Here is a 25912-nt window from a genome sequence, read left to right as displayed (position 1 = left end):
TTGACCAGAAAAGGGGGTGGGGGTGGGGGTCGCTACTTTGCTAAAGAGAGGGTAAGAACAGCCGTGGGCCTGCCGTGGTAACTGAGAAGGCGCCCCACGAGAATCAGAGTCGGAAGGGACCACCAGGGTCATCTAGCCCAACCCCCTGCACAAGGCAGGAAATTCCAAGCTACCTTCCCCACGCACACACGCACACACACACAGTGACCCCTACTCCATGCCCAGAAGATGGCCAGAGGTGCCCTCCCTCTCATGATCTACCAAGGTCATAGAATCAGCAGAGAAAGAGCTGGGTCAAAACGACCTGCAGTCTCGCCCTCGCCTTATCCTTCGGGGGATCTGCCCGTTTGAGATCCCATCTAACGCTTGTTCAAAGGGTCCGGCGGTCGGGGCAGACGTCAGGATCCCGATCCCGCGTTCGCTTTTCCCCGCCCCCCGCCCCCTGAATCGAGGGTCCGCTGAACGTCACTTATCTAGACAGAAGGAACTGGTTGGGGCGGGGGGGGGTGTTCGAGAAGTCGATGGAGTCGCGTAGACCAGCATCTCAATCGCCAAAACCGTTTACTGGGTTTATTATTCTGATCATTCTGATCACTGATAATAACAACAATAATGCAAAGTGTCAATAAAGTGCACAAAGATCGCAGCTCCTTCTCGGACTGGTTACAGGGGTCAATACACTTCAGGGGCTTCAGAACGCACTAAAACTGTGGAGCACAGGCAGGATGGGGCTGCTGCAGTCGTCTTGTTTGGGGCTTCCTAGAGGCACCTAGTTGGCCGCTGCGTGAACAAACTGCTGGACTGGATGGGCCTGGGTCCGATCCAGCAGGGCTTTTCTTATGTTCTTAAAACAATTTTAGTGCTTTTTTTTAAAGAAGAGACCATACACCCTGCAATAGAGGCGATCCTTTAGAGTTCAGAGTAAAATGATTATTTGGGGTGAATAGAAGGTCCGTGGACTCGTGCTGGGTTATGCTGCTCTTTGCCTGAAAGATGTTCGGGTACAGTTAGCGCTTGCCTGAGACCATGCCTTCCCCCAAATTCTAGCATGGGTTTAGAAGAATATATTTATATATATTATTAACTTTGTTCTGTAAATCCAGGTTGGCTCCTATGCACGTTTATTCAGAAGTCAGTCCTACTGTGGGGTTGACTCTCAAGTAAGAGCCCAGGACTGCATTAGGTTGTGGACCTGGTGGCAAGTTGGCCTAGCCGGCGCGACGGATAAAGGAAAGCCAACCGTCGCGGGTTAGCCGCCCGAACCTATCGAGACTTCATCCCCAGTCGTCGGGACTGCAGCCTTCGGTCTCCCCTCGCTTTGCAGCCTGACAAATACCCTGTTAGGTTTTGCAACCGTGATCCCACCAGACACGCTTAACAGGGACACGCATTGCTCTGAATATAACCGGAAGGAATTCGCTTCCGAGAAAACGTGTTCAGCGCTGTGTGGGTGTGAAAGACAAGTTTGATCCACCGGTCGAAGGCTTTGGGAGGCCACTGAGATCAGCTTAATGGATAAGCAGTAGCGGACTGGCCAGGGTGTCAGCTTGCCCCATCGCAAGTGGGCCCTGTGGGCCCCTGATGAAGTGGGGCCCCCTTAAACATTAGACAATTTGTTAAAAATGTTAATGACCTGTTAGTAGCCTGAAAATATAATAGAAGTTCCGATATTATTACTATATGCAACTACAATTTTCGTTGTGTTACTATTTTAATGTACGCTATATAGGCTCGGATCTTTACTATTGCGACTACACAATGCTTAGCTGGGAATCCCAGCCTGGTATTTATTTATTTTATTTCTTATTAAAAAAAATGATAGCTTTATAGTTGTGGGTGGGCCCCCTTTGTCTCCTGGCAACCAATATTTTTAGACTCAGTCCGCCACTGTGGATAGACTGACAGCTGCCCCTGTACACCCCATTCCCTGTTGCAGCTCCCTCCAGGTAGGACGGCCTGCACGAAGAAGCCCACGCTCCTAGCATCCCTCAGATTCCGTAAAACCGAATTGTCCAGGAAAGGCATTTTGGTAAAAGGAATAGGGTTGTACTAGGACGGAATGGCTCAGGAAGGCCCGACTTTGTAAAGGGAACAGGATCCTAGTCTATTCTAAGGTTTACAGTGCATTCCTAAAGAGAGTTACTCCAGTCTAAATCCACTGAAATGAATGGGCTTGTGTACCCTATGAATCAGTGTCCTCCAAAATGTCCTATCTTTGACAGCCTTGCTCAGATCTTGCAAATTGAGGGCTGTGGCTTCCTTTATTGAGTCAATCCATCTCTTGTTGGGTCTTCCTCTTTTCCTGCTGCCCTCCACTTTTCCTAGCATGACTGTCTTTTCCAGTGACTCTGGTCGTCTCATGATGTGACCAAAATACGATAGCCTCAGTTTAGTCATTTTAGCTTCTAGGATCAGTTCAGACTTGATTTGATCTATAACCCACTGATTTGTTTTTTTTTGGGGGGGGGGGAAGCAGTCCACGGTATCCATAACACACTCTTCCAATACCACATTTCAAAGGAATCTACTCCAGTATAAATCCATTGAAATGAATGGGCTTAGAGTGGAGTAACTCTCCTTAGGAATGCCCTACTATTGTATGTTTTATTCTGCTTTCACTGCACTGTAATTTTGCAATGTCATTTTCTGCATGGTTTATGACAGACTGTGTCTGATACCTTTTCCCTTTGTTGTTCTAACTTTTGTAATCCTAGTCCTATGGCATTGTTTATTGAGGGCCTTATCCCGCCTGTATCTTGTGATCCACCTTGAGACTCAGCCAGAGGGGGGAGTTATAAATAAATCCCTGACAGAGGTGTTTCTGACCTGATCAAGGTATAATGTTCAAAGGCTGCAGTGATATACATTCTTCCTGGGCAGCTTGTCCATTGGGCGCAGTAGGGCCCGGGTAGCGTATGAAAGGACAACACAAATGTCAATAAATTATAAATAAGAGGCAACTATGGCCATTTATGCACTGGAGGTTTTGCCTTGGGTTTGCCACTCTCTAGCTGAACATTTTCCCCACCCGAATTATCAAAACTCAAAAATAAACCCCCAATGCAGAGTTTTGAGAATTCGGATGGGGAAAATGTGCATCTAGAGAGCGGCAAACCCAAGGCAAAACCTCCCGAGCATAAATGACCTGTAACTACAGTCCCCTAAACCGCTCTATCAATAATTTCCCATGAGAAGGAGAAAGGAAGCATGCTGGCCCAAGGAAATCGACGGGCCTTTTAACAAGAATTGTACGGGCAAAGGGTCAGTAAGGAGTGTTTAAAACCAACCCGTTTGCCTGAAACCGAGCATCGCACCGAAGACGGGTCAAGGGGAAGGAGGCGGCCCGCCTCCACGGCCGCCCGAAGAAATTCACGGGTCCGTCTGAAATCGCGCTCCCCACTCTTGTAAAACCAGGTCACTCTGACCTGACCTCAAGCCTGTCCCCTATTCTTCAGGGGGAGAAACGTTGCATTGATTCGGGGTAATTATCTGTAGCACTTCGGCCGAGCGGCAACTAGCACCTCATTGTTCCCTGTTTGCACACATTGTTTCTGATTTTCATCCATTCTCATTTACCTGTCATTAAGGGGAGGAGAAGCAAGGGGCAGACTTGCTGCTAGCAGGAGATTCATTCCTTTTTTCTTTTTTTTTCCAAAGCCGCCGGACAATGAGTCGCTTTCTAAATCCCCTCCCCGGTTCACTTTCTACGCATTTTGCAATCTGTAGGGTTGTTGTTTTTAATCAATAGATTAAATGAGGGGCTCAATGAGGGGAAAGCATGGGGGAAAAGCGTTAGTATTTATCTCCCCCAAAGATTCTTTAACGGTTTGCATGCTCTACAGTAACTGGAATTGGTTTGAGGTGCCCGTTTAGGTTGCTGTTCTAAGGTGAAGATTTGGCCTGAAGTCCGTAGTAAGTGATTTCGACCTGGGGGTGTAGGAGACATAGGGCGAAAACGCATGGTCGCTTTATCCTCCTTTAATCCCTGTTTTAGCCAGGATCCAACACACATTAGGCGAAACGCATGCATTCGATCCTGGCTGAAACAGGGATTAAAGGAGGATAAAGCGTCCATGCGTTTTTGCCCTATAGAGGTCGCAGGTTATTTTATTCAGGGACCTGAGCATTGGCCAGGCGATGGCCTGAAGGGAGTGATGGAAAACTTGCACGCTGCTTATCTGAGTTTGCCAACTTTTGAGTAAGTCCCACCACAATCAAGGGCATCTGCGGCCATTTCTGCACGGGAGGTTTTGCCTTGGAGTTGCTGCTCCCTAGATGCACATTTTCCCCATCCAAATTCTCAAAACTCTGCATGGGGGGCTTATTTTTTTTTTAGTTTTGAGAATTTGGATGGGCAAAATGTATCTAGAGAGCAGCAAATCCAAGGCAAAACCTCCCCTGCAGAAATGGCCTGTGTTTAGGACCAGGACGCTTCCTAGCGTAGGAGAAGATTTCCCTTAGCATCTCCTATGCTTACTCGGAGTTTAGACTGAATACCCAGACACACTAACGAAGAGACTCAATGGTATTTACTACTGCGTGCACCTCTAGGATTGCCCTGCGAGCTCCATTTAATTAAACGCTCGTGCAAGAGTTCATAGGATTGCAACCATAGAATTTTTCTTGTCTCCGGAACTTCCGCGCTTTAATGCCTAGCCAAGTAGCTAGATTGAAATAAATGGGCATTTTGGTGCAGTCTCCATGGGAGGTGGCCCACACCCCACAGAACGTCCCGTTCTTTTCTCTCTGTGTCCCTTTCTTCGTTCCCAGGGATGGCCTCGGTTGTAGGGCCGGAGGTGGGGATGGGTCGGAATGGGCCCAGCCCTTGCAAAACAGAGTAAGCCCCCCTTGTACCTCCCAGAGCTTTGGTGGATGCTGCTCAAGGCAGGGCCGCAACTGGGGGGGGGGTGAGGAGGGCTGCCTACGGCCCTGGCTCAAGGACACTATAATTCTCAATACCTTGCCTATCAAATAATTAAACCCCTCCCCGGCAGCATTATCGACCTTGTAGGGAAAGAACTAACAGCGGATCTAGAGAAGTCGTGACTGCGGCGCAACTTCAGGAGGGCAAAAAAAAAAAAGTTGTCAGATTCTGCTTCTAAGCACTGAAGTTATTTAATGCAAGAGTTGGGATCATTCTGAAAAGGTATTTTCTGGGATCCGCCTCACACGCGTACCTGAAATTTAAATAAAGTGCCGGCTCTGATATGAGGCTGTCACGGGCCGACCTATTACCTCCCCTAACGCAGGAGGTGGACATGCCGATTCTAGCCAAGCCACTGGAAACTCGAAAGCCAGTCTGAATTGATGCATGGGAGGTTTTGCCTTGGATTTGCCACTCTTTAGATGCACATTTTCCCCATCCAGGTTCTCAACACTCAAAAATAAGCCCCCATATGCAGAGTTTTGGGGATTCGGATGGGGAAAATGGGCATCTAGAGAGCGGCAAATCCAAGGCAAAACCTCCCGTGCATAAATGGCCAGCGTCTTTCCAAGAAATGGCTTAGAAGCGGGGCATTCGGCTAGAGCTCGAAAGTGATTTTCTTTTAAATCTAAAGAACTAAAAAGACCAGGACTTTCACTGGGTGTAAGGCTCTTGCCCTTATACCAGCTGAGAGCTCCTCTTCCGCGTCTTTCCCCAACCCGAAAGCTTTAGCAAACAGCAACAATGGTTTATCAACAGCTCATTAAATAGCTATCATTACGGGATTAAATTAATTATGCAGCCCGAATGATTTGCTTTTCTCGGGGTGGTAATTTGAAATGCCTTCCCATTACACGAAGGCACCTTGTTCGCTTTAATAGGGCTGGATTGGTAAAGTGGGACAGCTCTGCAGGTCCTGCGGGCTTGTTTGATGCGCAGATGAAGGAGCCGAGACTCGAGACTCAGCCGGCTTCTGACAAATGCATCTGTTTGTCATCAAGGGCTAGGCGCCTGCAAATTACATTAGCAGCATAATCATTATTTTTTTTAAGCAAACCTCTTTCTTTCTCGGGCATTTAAATTGGTTCGCAGACTTCGTTTCAGGGGAGAAGGGGGGGGGATTTCTTCCTTATCGTTCAAGCGGCTCATTCAACTAATTGGTGAGAAGAGGGCTGGTGGCGTCTGAGGACGCAGCCAGAGGTTGTGGAAAACCCCAGCTGTCGATGGGGTGCGTCTATCCTACTCACTGGGTTAAGGGGTATAGAGAAGCTGGGCAAGGGAACTCTGTGGCTTCTAGTCCTATGGAACCAAGGGCGCCCCGTCCTTTTGCTCCAGGGCCTCTGGCAACCGAGGTGTTTTGAGACGGGCGCCCACCACCAACAGCGCGTTGCTTTTCTCCATTCACCCCGTAACCTGGAAGTGAAACGCGCAGTCTCTCATGCCATCGTATCCTGCGATCGCACACATGAACACATGAAGCTGCCTTATACTGAACCAGACCCTTGGTCCATCAAGGTCAGTATTGTCTACTCAGACCGGCAGCGGCTCTCCAGGGTCTCAAGCAGAGAAGTCTTTCACATCACCTACCTGCCTGGTTCCTTTAACTGGAGATGCCGGGGACTGAACCTGGGACCTCTCCTGAGCATGGAGTATGGGTCACTGGAGGTGTGTGTGTTGGGAAATAGTTTGTGCAGGGGGGTTGGACTAGATGACCCTGGTGGTCCCTTCCAACTCTATGACCTTCTGCATGCCAAGCAGAAGCTCTGCTATTGAGACACAGCCCCTCCCCACCATCACTCCGTCTCGCAAAGAAGCGCACGTCTGCCGGTGGGCCTGCCCCAGAAGACGTTTTGGACGTCCTGGCCAAGCTCGCGCCATACCCAAGGTGGGCATTGCTCCCAGACGGATGACATCAACCTCGAGGGCCCCCCCCCCAACCTTCCCCAACTTTAGTCAAGGGGCTTCCTGGCAGATCTTTGCGAATAAATTTGTCAGTGGTGGGGGGGGGGTGGAGAGTCAAAGGTGGGGGGTGGAGAGTCCGCGCTCTCAGAATTTCCCCTCCGTCTCATCAGCCCTAATTACTCCCGCGACTTTCCTGTTTTGGCAGAGTTTCCGCGCTGGAAAAGCTCCCTAATAACCCAGCCCGCGTTCGCTGCCCGTGTCATTAACTTCTAATTTATTTAAAAGGAGGGGGGGAGGAGGAGAAGAAGAAGAAGAAGGGGGGGGAAACCCAGGCTCCTATAGCCGCGCGGAGCCAATCGCGTGAGCCCCGGCCTGACGTCACCGCCCTCCGCCCCGCTCATTGGCCCGGACGCGCTTACTCGACTTCCCAAAGGAGGAAACAGCCAGGAGCCTCCCAAAAAAGGGGAGGACGGAAAAAAGTCGCGGCGCTGTCGGGCTGGACGCGAGCGGAGCCGGCGCGTCCCCAGTGAGCGGAGCCGAGGAGGAGGCGGCGGCGGCGCTGGTGGTGGGGCTGGTGGTGGGGCGAGGCGGGCCAGGCAGGGGCTCCTTGCGCAGGGCGCGCCGCGATGTCTTCCCCGGCCAAGGCGAAGGAGGCGTTCTCCTCCTCGGACGAGGAGAGCCCCGGGGCCGAGGAGCCCCGCCGAGCCAAGGTCTTGCCTTTCAGCGTGGAGGCGCTCATGTCCGACAAGAAGCCCCCCCGGGAGGCCGGCGCCGGCCTGGAAGGGGCCGCCGGCCCGGGGACGTCCCGGCCCCTGCTCCTGGCCGGCCACGCCGCCCGGGAAGCGGCCAGCCCCGGGGGGCTTACAAAAACCTTCGAGACCTCGTCGGTCAAGTCCGAGAACTCCGAGGACGGCTCGCCGTGGATCCCGGAGGCTGGCAGATACTCCCCGCCCCCGAGTGAGTGAGGGCCGGGGGGCTGGGAGGGGAGAGGCGAGCAGGGGAGACTCGGGATGGGGGGGGAGGAGGACGGGAACGGGAGGGGTTGCCTTGGGTTTCCCCCTCCCGCGATACCCGTTTCCCCCATTCAAATCCCCCAAACTCAACAAGAAGCCTCCATTGCAGTTTGGAGAATTCGGATGGGGCGAACGTGCATCGAGAGAGCGGCAGATCCAAGGCAAAACCTCCCCGGCAGGAATGGCCTAAGACTTCGTCCTTGCCCCGCTTGGACTCCGGCGGCGCCAGGGCTCCTGCTCCAGTGGAGGAAGCCGCAGTCGGAATTTACGGCTTGGCATCCGGGCGGGCCATGGGAGGTTTTGCCTGGGATTTGCCGCTCTCCAAATGCCCATTTTCCCCAGCCAAATTCTCAACGAGAAGCCCCCCTGCAGAGTTTTTGAGCATTCAGATGGGGGAAATGTACATCTAGAGAGCGGCAAATCCAAGGCAAAACCTCCCATGCGTTTTCGCCCAAAGGGAAAGCGGGGGGGGGGGGGCAGACAATAACGAAACTGCCCCGGGAATAATGTTACGCAGCTTGGAGCGAAACATTCAGCTCCCCCCCCCCTTTTAAATAAACCTTCGCCGGCTCCACGGGCCCGATCTTCTCTAGGCTGGGAATTTTCCGCCGGAACTCCCCCTCCAGGCTCCAGCGGCCTGCGCCAATGACCGTCGGGATTCCCCACCTACTTAGATCCACCCCCCCCAAATAAAAATAACATTAAGGCCATTTATGCCCGGGAGGTTTTGCCTTGGATTTGCCCCTCTCTAGAGGTACGTTTTCCCCATCCGAATAATTCTCAGAACTCTCCATGGGGGAATATTGTCGAAGGCTTTCACGTTCAGAGTTCATTGGTTCTTATGGGTTATCCGGGCTGTGTGACCGTGGTCTTGGTATTTTCTTTCCTGACGTTTCGCCCGCAGCTGTGGCAGGCATCTTCAGAGGAGTCACACTGAAGGACAGTGTCTCTCCTCTGAAGATGCCTGCCACAGCTGCTGGCGAAACGTCAGGAAAGAAAATACCAAGACCACGGTCACACAGCCCGGATAACCTACAAGAACCAATCTCCATGGGGGGGCTTATTGTTGAGTTTTGACAATTTGGATGGGGGAAATTGTGCACCTCGAGAGGGGCAAATCCAAGGCAAAACCTCCCGTGCATAAATGGCCTGAAGCGTTTGGAAAAGTCAGATACGGGCTCGCACTTTTCGACTTCCAGTGCGAGGGTCGGGTCCTGGGATTTCCTCTCTGACGGGTCCTGGGCAGACACGGCCTCGGACGGGGCTGCTTCTCGGCCTTCCTAGCTGGGGTGGGGGGGGTGGGGGGAGAGGTTCCGCGACGTGCTCAGCCGGGGAAGCTGGTTAGGCAGAGTCGTAGGCTTTTTTGCCCTGTCGGCGATTGGGAGCGGGATCCGCATCGCCTTCTGGGGCTGGCTCCTGTGCACCTGTTCCCAGGAGAGTGCCGGGAGGCTCCGGAGCGCACCTCGAACTTTGCTGGCTCGTCTCTGCGGCGGGTTCGCCGGTGTGCGGCGCGCCAGCCGTCTCGGGGGCCTCCGAGCGCCGCGCAGGAGGAGGACCATTCCAACACGGCCGGGGGAAAGCTGGAAAAGTTTCTTCGTCCTTACAACTGACTTGGCCCGGCCAGCGACTGGTTGGCCATTTATGCATGGGAGGTTTTCCCTTGGATTTGCTGCTCTCTAGATGCACATTTTGCCCATCCAAATTCTCAAAACTCAACAAGAAGCCCCCATGCAGAGTTTTGAGGATTCGGATGGGGGAAATGCGCATCTAGAGAGCAGCAAATCCAAGGGAAAACCTCCCGTGCAGAAATGGCCATCGATAATCACCGGACAGCCGCTGACAACTCTCCGTTGCCCAACGAAGATCCCTTGTTCCGTCAAGTTCCCGGGTCAAACTAGGCTGTCTGCTTTCAGTCTTCTAATATACAGGAGGTTTTTGCCTTGGATTCGCCGCTCTCTAGATGCACATTTCCCCCATCTGAATTCTCAAAACACTGCATAGGGGCTTACTGTTGAGTTCTGAGAATTTGAATGGGTGGAAATGTCCATCTAGAGAGTGGCAAAACCTCCTGCGCATAAAATGGCTAACATGTGTTTCTGGCAATTTTTAGTAATGGGTTGTTTCTTTTAGTTCTGAGCTTCTTTCGCCCATCCAGTTTTCCTTTCACGTTGGGCATCTCCCCCCCGCCTGCCCACTTTGATGCCATGTTCCTTGGATACTGATGCGCCCACGAGAGCGCCTATCTAAATCGGCCTGTATTCTTCCCCAGTTTCATCTTATACCTAGGATATACAGGGAGCAAACGATAAAAGATGAAAAACAGCTTTGCTTTTAATGACATTTCCAAGTAATTAATTAGCATTTACAGGATGGGATGGTGAGAATAATAAGCGGAAGCGCTTCATTTATATTAACTCAAAATCTAAAGCAATTCTCCAGCAAGAAGACAAACAATAATAATTCCAGTTCTACAGTGCAGCAGAAAAGTGGTTCTGTCAAGTTCCAGATAACAGTTAATAAGTTAAGCTTCATAGGAAGGAGACAGTAAGTTCCTTCCCATACTAACACACATTTTAACAGTAAGTTCATCCATTTCTGCCCCAGCCATTGCCTTATTGGAGCAGAAGACTAACCTAACTATATTCCTTTCAAGATACATTTAGGGCAGGCAGGGGCAAAGTGACAGAAAATTTAAAAAGAAACCTATAAGCTTCCAAGTGTACTTAGGATCAAAGTGTACATTATTGCTTTCTAGTAATGTACAAAACCTCAGAAAAGGGCTCTTGCTAGGGGAAACACAGAAATGTATTGGTATCCTGATGTCAATATTTCTGGTTTTTCTTTTCCGGTGAAGCCTCCATGTAGAAAATCAAGGCCCGTTTCCCCTTTTTCTTCTCTATATTTCCTTGTCCTCTTGCCAGAGCCATATGTATGTTTATTGAGGAAATAGCCCACTGATTTAAGTCATCCCAAGAGAGCGTGCAGGGGACTGTAGCCTTAGAAGGCCCATGGCCCAGTTCTAAGCGAGTGTAAGCCGATGCATATCCATTTAGTTCAATGGGACTGTCTCCCAGTTAAGTGTGCTTAGGATTGCTGCTCACTGCCATTAAAACTGGAATAATTAAAATCTGAATAATAGCCTAATTGAGAAGATGTACTGACATGTTTCCTGGTGCTACAAAAAAAACTGCTGGGTATTCTACATCTGACCAGAATAAGTTGTTGTTGTTTTGCCCACCACCACCACCATATTGGAATTCCAACTAATTTATTTCATTCATGTTTGTTCCCTTTTTACTTACCTTGGGGGTTTGGGACATGGAGATGACAGGTTAAGACAATTTCCATAACAAGAATCTACAATCCCCCTCCCCCAGTAATAGTTTAATTGAATTCAGTGGAACTTCAGGGTAAATGCTCAAGATAAAAGATGGGGTAGAACGGTGATGATTTCTTAAAGAGTCACATTTTTATTCTTCAGAATCTATGTGACCTGTTAAAGGACTCCACTGTAGATTCCTACAAATCTGTCTATGGCTCCTTAGGCCTCATAGACTCTCTGTTGTGTTCATTTCCTTGTAAAGAAAAATTGATTCCTTGGTGAGAATGCATCTTCCCTGGTTCATGTAAAAATTATCAGGGGAAAATAAGATTTTTTTTAAAAAAAACTAACAAATTGTGGTATGAAGTATCGCAAAGGCTTCCCAGTTAGTTAACTTTTAAAATTCTGTAGACTGCATATAATAAAGTGAGCTTCAGGGTTTTCAGTCATTTTTTTGGGGGGGGGGAACATGGTACGTGACAGAAGAAATACAGGGATGTTGTTTAAAAGCAGTTGAAAGAGAAATAAGTAACAGTAGAAAGGTATACAGAGGACTGACTTGGTTAGAACACCATCACAAATGAGTAAATAGATTATGGAATATAAAAGTTAGGTTTCTGAAACAAATGTTGTGTGGTTGCTTCTTGTATTGACATTTTTAAAAGGCATTTAGTCACACAAACTAATTCAGATATAAGCTTAACAGAATCTCTAATGTACTTACATACATTTGTCCCTCTAAACAAGTTCCGGTATCTGTTACTCAACTTCACATTTAATGTTAGAATAATTCCTAATATACAGCAAATGGAGCCCAAGTCTCTACAAAATCAGAGTCATACTGCAGTTTCCATGTCCGCGTATATTGATAGATTGCTTCATAAAATCTTAATCAAACACTTTTGATTAACTTCACATTCGATGATCTCTTGGCTTCAAAAGCTGAGATCTACATTCTTAAGCATATCAAAATATGAAATGTGCTCTACTGAAATTGCATTATAAATAACATATCCCCAATTTCCATGTGCTGATTATATTGTGCATCTGGTAAACAAGTAATTTATGATATAGAGAAAGATACTTTGTATTTTGAGTAAATTTCTGTCTTCACCACTTTTCCAATAACACCTCCCTCATCGCATTATTCAAAACATTTTTACTCTGAAAATCTTTGGGGCTTATAGGTAAAGCTTAACTAACAACCCGACCCTAAGCATCTATATTTACTTGCAAGCCACACTGACTTAAGTAGGATTTATTCTGCATTCGTTCATAGGATTGTAGCTGTACTATATTTTATATTTCCAAAAGTCCTTCTTAGAGACTAAAAGAGAAAATAGGAAAGAAAATAAAGTACTCATTGTTACTCCTATATTTATACTGAATAGTGCTGGTGATATTAACTGTCTTGGGTTGGTATGTTTCCTAACCTTCCCAGTAAAACTTTTTCATAATTGGGTTTCTCATTAATGTTGCCAGTGCAATCATAGTAGAGTTACTCCAGTCTATTGATTGCAATGGACTTAGGCTGGGGTAGCTCTTTGTAGGGTTGTATTGTGTAATGTTCAGCACAAACATTTAGAAGTTAAGTCACAATGAATTCAGTGTCCCTCTGGAGTATTTTGTGGTTTAAATACTGGGAGGAAAGCAGTTTCCTTTAGTTTCTTTCCTCTTTCCTTGTAGTATTGTTGGATCCTCAAAGTCCTGCCACTGAGATAGTGCTAAGGAAAGTCTGGACTATTACTGTGTAAATTACAGGGTTGCCATGGAACAAGATATGAAACAAATTCTGCTTCTGCTATTAGCTACAGATGTTTTGTAGCTGTGTATTTTGCAAAGTTTTAACATATGTCATAAAGGCTGTATGTTGGTTTAACATGTCAGCCTCCTTTTCCCTTGGTGTTGTTTCCGAGTGGGAATATAGGAATTTGGGGGGTGGGGGCTGGACTGGAGAGTTGACTATTTGCTCACAGATCACAAGTCTATCATAGATTTCATTGAAAGCTTTAGTAGTACACAAAGACAGGAGGGGAGTCCCTTTCCAGACCTACTACAGTGTCCTCAGGCAAAGTTTAAACTAAAATGGCCTATCAAAGATGTCATTCACAGAGAATAAATCCTAGCGAGTAATGGCTGGGGATGTATTTATTTCTGTCCCTTCTGATTCCTGACTAGTAGTATATTCTTCTACTAATCTGTTCCACATCAATATTCCATCCCAGTAGTGATCTGTAGACCTCTTCTTCTTCATCTCTCACTGAGGCACATGCCATACTATGAAGAGAGGCTTCTAGATGTTCCTAATGAGGGCAGACCTTCTCACTGAGTGACCACATGCAGAATGTAGGCAGAAAATACCGGTGGTTCACCGAACCCATCCACCTCAGCAAGGTAGAGTCTTTGCAGTATTCATCTGGGCGAGAGGCAGGATGGATTGTCCTCTCCTTGGAGGTGCTGGAAAGCCTTGGGTACTTCCAGGGAGAAACAGAGGCACAGCTGAAAGTTACAATGCTATCTCAAGAACATTGTGGCCCATGTCATTCCCAGGACGATAGTAGAAAAGAGCAAGAGTCCAGTAGCACCTTAAAGACTACCAACATTTCTGGCAGGTTACGAGTTTTTGTGAGCCACAGCTCACTTCTTTAGATATCATGCTCTATCCCATGATGACATTTATTGTTTCATTCTGGCACACATTTGCTATAATAATCCTAGCCAAACTCTCATCTAAAATTTAGGGTGTGACATGGTTCAGAATACCATTGGAAACCCTTTACAGAAATGTGGATTGTTCACTGAAATCCCACTGATTTGAGGCATGGGCCTTAGCAAAAGAAATACTGCCCCTCAGTACACCTACAACCAATTTTAAATGGATCAGGAATGTTTTGCAGCTGCTTAACATGCTGGTTTGTGTTTTACGGCGTCAGTGACAAACACATGTATCCTACCGTAGCACCCACCAGGGGGGTCAGGATTAGTTGCCGCTCCCTGCTGAGTGTACACAGGACAGCAAGGACAGCTTTGCTACTGTGAACATGTGAAACAGCTAGTCAGAAACTCTTGAATAGTTCTCAACTGCACTATTAAGGTGCGGGGGGGGGGGAGCAACCTTAGAATGACAGTCCTCATTAGATTTGCTGTGGTCTTGAAAGCTTTAAACAATATCATTGAAAACATGTTAACACAAGTCTAGTTAAAGGGATCAATAATACTAGAAAATATATCTATCTGGCTAAAGCCTTTCGGTGAACCAGTATGACACTGTGCTAGGTTTTGCTAAAGCTACCTTTATGATGCCTACATTATGAACTGATAATGTTATAAACCACAGTATAATGCATTAGTTGCATTCTCCACTTTTTTTTTTTAACAAAAACTACCTGAATTTGCTATGTGCTGTCCTTCCCATGCTCTGGCATCAATATAACCCCATATAAATAAGGTTTTCTCCAATAATATATTTGTCTAACCTTTGACAGGCGTTGTTCATTCCTTCTTTGGACGGTAACTGATCTTTGTTTTCATTTCCAGGGCACCTGAGTCCCACAGCCTGCACCCTGAGAAAGCATAAGACCAATCGGAAGCCCCGAACACCTTTTACCACCTCTCAGCTGCTGGCTTTGGAACGCAAATTCCGTCAGAAGCAGTACCTCTCCATTGCTGAAAGAGCCGAGTTCTCCAGCTCTCTTAACCTCACAGAGACCCAAGTGAAAATCTGGTTCCAAAACCGGAGGGCCAAGGCAAAGAGACTGCAAGAAGCTGAGCTGGAGAAGTTAAAAATGGCGGCCAAGCCCATGTTGCCTTCCGGCTTCAGCCTCCCTTTCCCCATCAACTCCCCCCTCCAAGCCGCCTCGCTCTATGGAACGTCGTATCCCTTTCATAGACCTGTGCTTCCCATCCCGCCTGTAGGACTCTATGCTACTCCTGTCGGATACAGCATGTACCACTTGTCGTAAGAAGATTGGAAGGTGTTGCGGCATTGCTATAGACTTCCTGGTGGACCTCGGCCCATCGAAGAGTGCAGTACGAAAAACCAATACTGGTCATTTTCCTGCATGTGCCTTATCAAGTATCTAGGAGTTTGAAAGTAAAGCAGAGCCTGTATTCTGCAGGTTGGGTAACCTGCCAGGGGTGATCTCAACTCTCAAAAACTGATCCTGAAAGAAAGGTTTTTGTTTTTTTTCTTGAACGCTTAAACTAATATAGTTTGTTTATATACTGGGGGGAGGGGGGATCAATCTTAAATCATGTGTTTGCAAGACATATATTTTTTTCCTTATGACGTTCCCTGTGGAATACTGAGACATGGGGCTTTTAAAAGTAGGGACGTGTCATCCTTTACAGTGAGACATTTTCAACCCAATCCTGTGCCCATTTTCTCAGAAGTAAGTCCCACTGTATTCAATGGCACTTACTCCCATTTAAGTGTGTATGGGTGTGGGTGTGTTGGAATGCAGGCTTCAATTTATCGTGACTGGGTTGAGGAAGCTTTAAGATTTACTGGTAAATGAGCTCGGTTCATAATACCAACTTCAGAAGTAAAAAAAATCAATGTTAAAAGAAACATAAGAAAGGGCAAACTGAGTTGCTTTCTGTCTTTCCTCGTGGGCCTTATCCTCTGCTGTGTTCCTTAAATTAAAGTTTAAACAGTTGGAATATCTGAAATGAAAAATGCTGGACTAGATTAGCATGGGTCTCGTCCAGGAAAGCAATGCTTAGGTTGTAGAATATGCGTGTTGAGCTCTGTCAGGTTGCTTCTGACTCATGACGACCCTATGAATTAATGACCTCCAAAATATCCTTTCATTAACAGAGTTCAGTTCTTTAAAAAAGGCAGTTCCCTAATGTTTGTTGTATAGCCGAAATAAATGGGGCCGATTCCGTGGAAAAGGAATACCATAGGAAGGAGAGAGTGAATAATGATTTTGCTGGTCTTTCCTTCACAATTTATTATTTGTTTCTAGAATGACATGTGAAGATGTATGCAGCAGCCAAGGAGGAGAGCAGGTCGTAAAAACCTTGTCTTGACCCTATTCTCCCTTGTTCAGTTAATCATCACCACTTACAGTCAAGACAATTTATACTTGCCTATTTGATGCCAGGGAAAAATAAGATAGAGGTATGAAGAGAGGCGTTGCTTTTCAGAAGCGTGTGTGTGTTTGCAGAGAGACTATTGAAACCATGTTGCAGTACTATTTTGTTTTTTTATTGACATCATATGTGCGTTAAACGTTATTAGCTTATAAAAATCGATTGTGCTTGAATGTTTCTCGAAAGACCCGCAGACCTAGCAAGCCAAATAAACTTATGGGGACAAGATGGTGCTTCCCATATTAGCAAAAGGACCCTCTTCCCTTTCTTTTCATTTTTGGGAGGAAGGGTCCCCTTTTATTATTCTAATTATTTTATTATTGTTATGGCTAAACTTAGTGGTAAAATGTCTGTGGAGGAAGCAGCTTGTTGGACTTCTCCAGGATATTATAAAGGAAAGAAACCACGAGATTTCCCCCCCCCTCCTCCTCCCTACTACAGGCTGTGTTGTGAGTTCTGCCCATTAGCTCAGTTCCACCCTTCTACCCTCAGCCTATTAAAATCCCTTTGAAAGGGATGCCTTGTACAATTTTATATATTTTATTGAAGATTTATTATTTCTTATCTCTTTTATTTAGAATTAAATTAAAAAATTGTTTAAATGTGTGTGGGTCTGTCAGTACTTGGAGTTCTTTCTATAAGAAATAAAAAGGACAAATGCTTTTTCTGCCTTTTGAGGGGCAGGAGTTAAGATCAAAGAAATACTCAGAATTATCACCTATCAAGCTTCCTTTATTTTACTCACTTTCCATTTTTCTGAAACTCCACTCTGAAGAAGAGCCAGCCTTCAGTAAGCAGTCAATGGAAAAACGCACATCATACATTCCAAATAAAAAGCCAGATCTTTTAAACTCTCCCTTTTATTTAATGCTGCTTTAGTGCCTTTACTATGTACCAACGTTCGATAGCAATGTCCGTTTTTTTCCCTTTTATCCATGCCTTTTATAAAGATACTCATTGTTTATGCCAGTGAGTAAGCAGCAAGGGCATTTCCCCAGTGGGCTGAGTCAAAGAGAAAACCAGGTTCAATCAAAATGTAGTAAGAGGACCTGAATTGACTCTGGTTGCTACCCAGAATTTCTTGAAAGGTAAATCTCACTGAATTCAATGGGACTTTCTCCCAAGTAACTGCAGATGCTTAGTTTCCTTGTTTTCAAAGAGTAGGATCATGTCATGACTAAAGGCGTGATCTTCTGTTCATCATTTAACAGGGTCCCATTTAGCACAGTGGGATTTGTTTCCAAGCCTAAAGGACTTGCATTGTTTTTGCGAGTGCCAGCGAGTCTATGCAGTCCATCAGAAATAGCTCTTGGGCATCTGACCCTTTGCCAACCTGGGCAGTTTTAGAACTGTGTAGACAAGTGCATGCCAAGCCCAGACTCGCCCGGAGGGGCCTTAAGGGTTGGGTCGTCTGTCCCCCACCCCGCAACATTTCCGGTGTGTGGATTCTCCTAACGCTTCCGGGTTTGTCTGTGAATGTTGCCAGAACCTTTTTCCTTTGGAGAGGGATTGATTTATTTACCCTTCCCAACTGCTCACAATTTGAGTTCTATCCCAACGGAAGTTGGTTTCAGGTAGCCAGCTCAAGGTTGACTCAGCCTTCCATCCTTCCGAGGTCGGTCAAATGAGTACCCAGCTTGCTGGGGGTAAAGGGAAGATGACTGGGGAAGGCACTGGCAAACCACCCCGTAAACAAAGTCTGCCTAGGAAACATCGGGATGTGACGTCACCTCATGGGTCAGGAATGACCTGGTGCTTGCATAGGGGACCTTTGCCTTTTTTTTTTTTTAAACTGGTAGCTATGCAAGTCCAGATTGCTGAGTCTTCAGGGAGTGGTTGGTTCCAACTGTCCCAATCTGCCCCTATTTTATCTTTCTAGGGCAGAGATGTTTTGTTGTTGTTGTTTTGGGGGGAATGGAAATGTGCTTCCTGCCTTGAAGCGGCAGGTTCCTGGTCTTGGCAAATGAAAGACGCCTGGGACCATGTTTGGGCTGTTGTCAATAACAACCACAGTCCTTGGGAGCTGCCAGCATTTCTCTGGGTCCGGGGAGAGCTACTGACAAGAGAATCTTGTCTTCCCCAGGGGTTTTAACTAATCCATCCCGATTTTGGCTCTTTATCCTGCGGCTTAGCATTGTACAGTACAGTCCACTGGAGTGGAGTCAGTCAGACTTCCTGGGTGCAAAGGACGGTTGCCCGAAGGTCTCCAGTTCCCAACACAGGCTCTGCTCCGGGTTGGCATCACGATCCCATCTTGACTGATGCGGACAGCTGGTAGCTGGTGTGACTTGGTGGCAGAAGCGCCATCGGTTGTTCTGGGAGCCACATGCCACTGGCCCTGGAGGCAATGGGCCTACTCTGGAGTAAGAGTGCTGCACACACACCCCTTTGCATCTCCTTCGCCTGTTTCATACCCTCCTCTCAGGCAATTCTTAACAATTCTTAACAATTCTTAACAATTCAGGCACAAGTTTCTTCAGATCCCAGTAGGCCAAAGGAGCCTCCGAGTGTTCACGAGGCAACCCGAAAGAAACCAGCTTAAAAAACCAATGCATGCAGTTTGCTTTAAACTGTAGATACTTCTCCCCACGCCCCCCCAACCTCCTTAGGCTCTTCTCAGGAGCCATGTATGCATGGGAGGTTTTGCCTTGGATTTGCTACTTTCTAGGTGTACACTTTCCCCATCCGAATTCTCAAAACTCTGCATGGGGGCTTATTGTTGAGTTTGCAAATTTGGATGGGGAAAATGTGCATCTAAAGAGTGGCAAATCCAAGGCAAAACCTCTTATGCATAAACGGCCCATGATCTTTTATCGCCGCGTTTATTTTAGTAAAAATATCAACTTTCTCCTTAGCTGCCGGTTTTGCCTTCACTGAGCAGAGAGAGACCAACTATCCTTAAGGCCCTTTGGTGGGAAAAAAGAAGCTGCCGCGAGGCGACGGTGGTTCATAAAAGCAGGAGTTCTCGGGCATAAATCAAGCAGCGTCGGGGATTACAAGGAAATCTGCCGGCTGGAAATTCTTTGGGTAAAGGAGCTTTTGAGGGTGTTAGGAGGGATCGTGCCAGGGACTTCCTGATTTATGGCAGAAGGCCCGGGTGTTGAAGAGAGAGAACCTCTCAACCTCCCCCCTTCCCCTTCTAACAGAGACGGTAACTGGAGTTTCACCCGGCGCCCAGTTTATTAGCCTGATCCAATCGAAGCTTTCAGAAAGGCCGAGATAATTGAACATTGTGTTTTACGAGAGGGAGGCGTCTCCCCCCCCTTTTTATAAAGCGCGATTTCATCGCACATCTAATGGGAGTTGCCCCGGAGGCAACTAGCTGGATGCGTGTAAACGGAATCAATTACATCCCCTGAACACGCGGAAATGGGGCTGATTCCCACCCCCCAGCGTTTAGTAAGGAAAAGGCTCTGCGAAAGCGGCTCTGGGGTTGGAGGGGGTGCTGATCTGAAAGCAAAAGTTTAAATTGTTCCTGAACTAGTTTTTGACACAAAACAGATGCGATTATTATTAGAGAGGGGAGGGGAATCCTACTGAGACGAGTTCTTGGTTGGCATCCGAGCTAGAGAACGCACGGGAGGTTTGGCCTTGGATTTGCAGCTCTCTAGATGAACATTTTCCCCACCCAAATTCTTAAAACTCTGCTTGGGGGCTTATTGTGGAGTTCTGAGAATTCAGATGGGGGAAATGTGCATCTAGAGAGCGGCGAATCCCAGGCAAAACCCCTCGTGCGTTTCCCCCCAGAAACTTCAACATGGGGGAGGAGGGGGGGAGAAGTCCGGTAGAAAACGAACCGTGATACTCGACGTTGCAAAAGGAAGGCGAAAAACATCCGTGGCGTGAAAAACTGGAGGCCAGCCTGCCAGATTCCAGCCTGGTGAGCGCAGTCTGGCCCGGCCGCTGGCAAAAATGTAACTCTCGCCTGCTTCCCCCCCACTCAACAACCCCCCCTCCGAATTCCCCAGTCTCGGAGCTGTTGACATAAACACTTAGGAATGGGCTCTCTGGGCACGGCTGAGCCCCTGGCCAGCCGACGCTGCCCAGTCTGCCGTTCGTGTTGTCACATTTCCTCCTTGTCAAGGGGGGGGGGGTTTGCTGCTTTGCCAGGGAGGGCGAAGTGGAGCCGAGGCGGTCCCTTCTGCTCAACGGGCTGGTGCCCAGGGGAGGAAGAGCCCACCGCTCGCACGCCGTGCGAGCTGAAGAGTTACTTGAGAGCCAGCGTGGTGTAGTGTTTTGGCGCGGTGGACTCGAATCTGGAGAACCGGGTTTGATCCCCCACTCCTCCGCACGAGCGGCGGACTCTAATCTGGTGGACTGGGTTTGTTCCCCCACTCCTCCACATGAAGCCAGCTGGGGGACCTTGAGGTTAGTCTCAACCCCACCTACCTCACAGGGTGTCTGTTGTGGGGAGGGGAAGGGAAGGTTTGATTCTTCCTTAAGCGGTAGAGAAAGTCGGAATGTAAAAACCAACTCTTCGGTCATTTCTGCACGGGAGGTTTTGCCTGGGATTTGCCCCTCTCTAGATGCATTTTCCCCATCTGAATTCTCAAAACTCTGCATGGGGGCTTATGTTTGAGTTTTGAGATTTGGATGGGGAAACTGTTTATCTAGAGGGGCAAAAACTCCCGTGCATAAATGGCCTTCTTCTTCTACTTGGAGGTGCGCTCCGATTTGGTTCACGTTAACTCGCTTCCCGATGTTCGCTTGGACCTCTTCCTCCCCAGGGTAGGGCTAGAGAGCTGGCAGCCCAGCAGGCCCAATGAATTCAACAGGGGGCTTAGTGCCATGGGATGGACAGGATTGACGCGTACATAACAATGGTGAGGAGACGAAAATTCTGTAACTTTGATCTCAGCAGCACAGTCAGCCGGGTCCTAAGAAGTATGTCAGTCCATAATTCAAAAATAAGCCCCCATGGAGAGTTTGGAGAATTCGAATGGGGAAAATGTGCACCTAGAGAGCAGCAAATCCAAGGGGAAACCTCCCGTGCATAAATGGCCTGGGTCCATTTTCATCAGGCCTTGGAGCAGCGATGCGATCGATTTCCTTTTAGCCTGGGCAGCCCGGCCTCATGGGTGTTTGCTGCAAACGGATGTCATTGCGTTCAAAATATGCGCTGGACAAAAACTGCGCTTTGGCTCACCTGCATTCTATAGGATTGATCTGGAGCCAGGTTTGTGGGGCCAGCAAAAATATTAATTTGAGAAGGAATTCTCCATCCCTAGCCTTTTCCCTCTGAATTCCCACAGTTGGAAACAGGCAAAGTGCTTACGGGGGGGGGGGGGGGCTTTCCCTGTAAGTTTCGAGGACAAAAGAGGAAAGGGAAGAGAGCCCTGGACAAGTCTCTGGAATCCGAATTTGAGTTGGCTAATGCATAAACAAAGGATGCTTATATTCGTGGTAAGAATTATTACAAAAAATAGCTAGAGAGCAACGCCTGTATTTCCATAGTATACTATTTGGATGTATCCTAGAGACAGAAGCAAAAAGATGATAAAGCTAACTAGGAATTTAGGAATGCAGTGTTTCACCTATTACATCTGTACCCACACCGGCAGATAACGACAGTTGTATTTATACGGAAAGTATTTGGGAGCAAGCACATCTCCAACACCCAGAGCTTATACAAGTCAGAAAGCACATTTTGTTGGAGTCCAAGATATTTTCTGAAAAGCAGGAGTGCTGGTTACATTTTGGAAGAGGAATCGGTGCCATCCTAAGAACTCCTTTCGGTGTAGGATTCTGGATAGACCTGCTTAGGATTGCTTTTAGCCCTACAAGCAGCCTTGCTATCTGTCTAAGGTTCGGACGGGGACCCCCTCCCTGGAATGTGACATCTACGGGGCCCCTGTCTCTTGAGCCCCGGAGAGCTCTCTTCTGAATTCTTTCACCAGCCCCCCCTTTGATCTATGGCGCTTAATCCCCGGTCATTTTGCATAGGGTTGCAGCCTTCGTTGTAATTAATGCAAAAGACATTGCGTTCCCGGGCCGCGCCGACGTTCAATCCCCATAATTATGCACATCGGTGAACACACAGGTAAGAAGGTATTGCAGTGGATTGCTTTCAGTTCATCACCCCACTCTACCCCCAGACTTACAGAAGGTCCTCTGCATTGTCCTCTGGTCCCCCCACAATAGAATCATAGAATTGGAAGGGACCACCAGGGTCATCTAGTCCAACCCCCTGCACAATGCAGGTAATTCCAAACTACCTCCCCCCACACCCCCAGTGACCCCCCTACTCCTGCCCAGAAGATGGCCAAGATGCTCTCCCTCTCATCATCGCAGAAACATGAACAAGACAGTTCACACAAGCAGATCATGTCGGAAACAGCATTTCAGCGACACTTACCCCTAGAAAGGTTTTGAGGGCCTTATAGCCATACTAAAGCAACAATAAGAACCGCCCTGATTTCAGTGGGAGAGACAGTTAATTACGCGGCCCCATTGAAATCCATGGGATAGGCAGGCTGGGGAGTTCCATGGCCATTATGCTCAATTGAGTGTGTTTGGGAAATGAAGCGGATTTTGCGCCTTTCTGGCCTGTGGAACCCATGTGCAAATTGTACATATCCCGGGTATACACACATGTGCTCTGTAGCCGGAAGTTTTATACTATTCTAACTGAAATCAAGAAAACTAGGAAGACGGAAAGCAAAGGATGCGAAGCTAGGAGGAGAATCCGAAGCTCTTATAGGCCGATCCTGTAAGTAAGTAAGTAAGCCCCCAATTGGGACTGACTCCCAAAGCAGCGTGCAGAGCATTACAGTATGTAAAGCCCCCCCCCCCCATTACTCAGCGGGATATTTGAATAGGCATCTACACATTCTTACATATTTCAGAGAACAGTCAATGCAGGTGAAGAAGGAGATCTAAAAAGAACCCCTGGCCTGCAGTTTTAGAGACCGACCCTAAGAGCACAACCTCCTACTGGGGAGTAAATCTGTTTAGGTTCGGGGTGGAATAGGCAACAAAGTGTACACAGATGAGAAGAAGACCCTGCAGGAAGCGGGCAGTTAGATAGGACAGCGAAGTTCGGATCTGCCAGCGTGGTGTAGTGGTTAAGAGCGGTGGTTTGGAATGGTGCAGTCTGATCTGGAGAGCCGGGTTCGATTCCCCACTCCTCCACATGAGGGGAGGAGGCTAATCTGGTGAACTAGATTTGTTTCCCCACTCCTACACACAAAGCCAGCAGGGTGACCTTGGGCTAGTCGCGCTCTCTCAGCCCCACCTACCTCACAGGGTGTCTGTTGTGGGAGGGAAGGTGAGTGTAAGGCAGTTTGAGTCTCCCTTAAGTGGAAGATAAAGTCGGCATATAAAAACCAACTCTTCTCCTTTTTCAGCGTCATTTCTTGTTGGCAGAGTGATGCCGACAAAAATGACTTCCGCTTGTATACAGAGCCCGATCACATTTTCTCGAAAGTCATCCCAGCTGGTATGAATGGAGCTTAGGCTTCCAGCGTTCTTCAGACCCGTTTGGGGGTGGAGGAACAGCAGAAAGGAGAGCTGGTTTTTTATATGCCGACTTTCTCTGCCCCTTAAGGAAGAAACAGACCGGTTTACAACCACCTTCCCTTCCCCTCCCGACAACAGACACCCTGGGAGGTAGGTGAGGCTGAGAGACCTCGACGAGAGCTGTGACTAGCCCAAGGTCACCCAGCTGGCTTCATGTGGAGGAGTGGGGAAACCAACCTGGTTCACCAGAATAGAATAGAAATTTTATTACAGTCCATGACCAGCACAAGTAAAACCGGTTCACCAGAGAGATTAGAGTCTGCCGTTCATGGGGAGGAGTGGGGAATCAAACCCGGTTCTCCGGATTAGAGTCCAGCACCCCAAACCACTGCTCCTAACCACTATACCACGCCGGCTCTCTGGAAGGAGATGCCCCCGAACGTCTAGTTCAGAAGTTGTAAACGCGTTTGGTCACGGAAGCAACCCTGGACACCTTGACAAGGGAGTAACGCAAAACTGAACTCAGTAGTTTCCCAGTTGAGCATCATGGAACTGGGCTGCAACACTTTTTCAGTCCTGGATGCGAGCACCGCCAGAGTGGGGTGCATTTCTCTGCCAGGCCATTTATGCACGGGAGGTTTTGCCTTGGATTTGCCACTCTCTAGATGCACATTTCCCCCATCTGAATTCTCAAAACTCTGCAGGGGGGCTAATTGTTGAGTTTTGAGAATATGGATGGGGGAAAACTGCATCTAAAAGTGCAAATCCAAGGCAAAACCTCCCATGCATAAATGGCATGCTTCTCTGACCGGAGTGGGAAATCCGGAGTCCCCCTACTGTAAAGGCGCGACTTCGCCTGCCGTCGGGTGCGCTTCCCAGCAAATCGCACCGAAGGGAGGGCGACCAACGCATCTTGCCATCAAACCCCTGTTTAACAGCCTCAGGAAATCCCCTTCCTGCTGCTTTAAGTGGAAACCACGGTCTATAAAGCGGCAGCAATTTTGGAACGCTGGCTTATTTCTCTTGAAATCCTTCAGGCGGACACGAGTCCTGAATGTACCAATCTACACGCACGTCGGTTTATGACACGGTTCAGGGAAATTGCAACACTCCACCGTCGTTTGACAGCGAGATTTCTCGGCGGAAAAAAAACACACGTCCCTTTTGTTTAAAAAAGAGGGCTGTGTTTTGAAAAAGTAAGAAACTCTTAAAAGCGAGGGGAGGGGGAAGGAACCCTTTTCTCTTAAAAATACGCACTGCCCTTTTTATTATTAAATTGATTGTGCCAGCTATTCAGTTTTCAATACGAGTCTTTTCCCAGACGCGTAATGGATTGTTTCAGGAACTTTTTTTTTTTTTTTTAATAAAAGAGAATTATTTGAATTTTAATGACCTCGAATAGCCAATTCTGGGCTGTCGAGGTGCTGCGTTAAATAACAAACGCGAATCCCCTGGAAACAGCAACAGGAGGGGGGGAAGAGGAGGGGAAAAAAAATACCCCGATCAGAATGAAAAATAAGCAGCCAAGATAATCTCCCATCGGCGAGCCAAGAAATGCAATAAAGCTAATTTAAGACTGTCAAAACTTCAAAGCTGAGAAAGGGAGCTGCTAAAATAATGTCTCTTGATAAGGAAATAATAAACACACTCGCGCGCGCGCACACACACAAATGTCTACTCCATAAACTCCCCTGGATCTTGGGGTCTGGGCTATATTTTATTTGGCGACGAAAGCCCTTTGATGTCCGGGGATCCCAAACAATTATTATTATAATTTGAAACAACCTGGTGTTTTCCATTACTAACGGCTGACGCTTTGAAGTTACACCTCGTAATTTCTTAAATTAAATAAATCATTTGAAAGTTTGCACGGGGAGCCTTTTTAATAGCAGAGAAAAGGAATATCATTATCTTATTGAGGAGGCAATTGCCGCGGCTCCAGTTTGGCTGTAGCTGGGGGCGAAGCGGTTCTCCCGAACAGACAGACTTTATTAGCCTCCCATAACTCTTGAAAGAGCATTTTTTTATGTTTTCTTTGATTCGGCCCCCCCTCCTCCGCCCCCCCCCCGCCCTTGTTTTTCAAGCCGTCCCAACCTTTAATTACTGCCTAATATGAAAAGCATTATTTTTTAATGCTGTGTAATTTACCAGAGGCAAGAGGCCAAGCTAACAATGGTTTATGGGCCTTGTTGCTCT

The 25912-nt window shown here is 47.6% G+C and overlaps 1 protein-coding gene across 1 annotated transcript; it reads left to right on the top strand.

Moving 5' to 3' along the window:
• Positions 1-7452: 7452 nt before the first annotated feature.
• Positions 7453-15192, top strand: MSX2 (msh homeobox 2). The gene is made up of 2 exons (XM_056857790.1): positions 7453-7783; positions 14699-15192. The coding sequence occupies exons 1-2, from the start codon at positions 7453-7455 to the stop codon at positions 15121-15123; spliced, it is 756 nt and encodes a 251-aa protein (XP_056713768.1). The 3' UTR covers positions 15124-15192.
• The last annotated feature ends 10720 nt before the right edge of the window (positions 15193-25912 follow it).

The sequence above is a fragment of the Euleptes europaea genome, chromosome 1 (assembly GCF_029931775.1).
Source record: "Euleptes europaea isolate rEulEur1 chromosome 1, rEulEur1.hap1, whole genome shotgun sequence".
Taxonomy (NCBI): Eukaryota; Metazoa; Chordata; class Lepidosauria; order Squamata; family Sphaerodactylidae; genus Euleptes; species Euleptes europaea.
The sequence above is the reverse complement of the archived record's forward strand: the minus strand, read 5'-3'. Positions and strand labels throughout refer to the sequence as shown.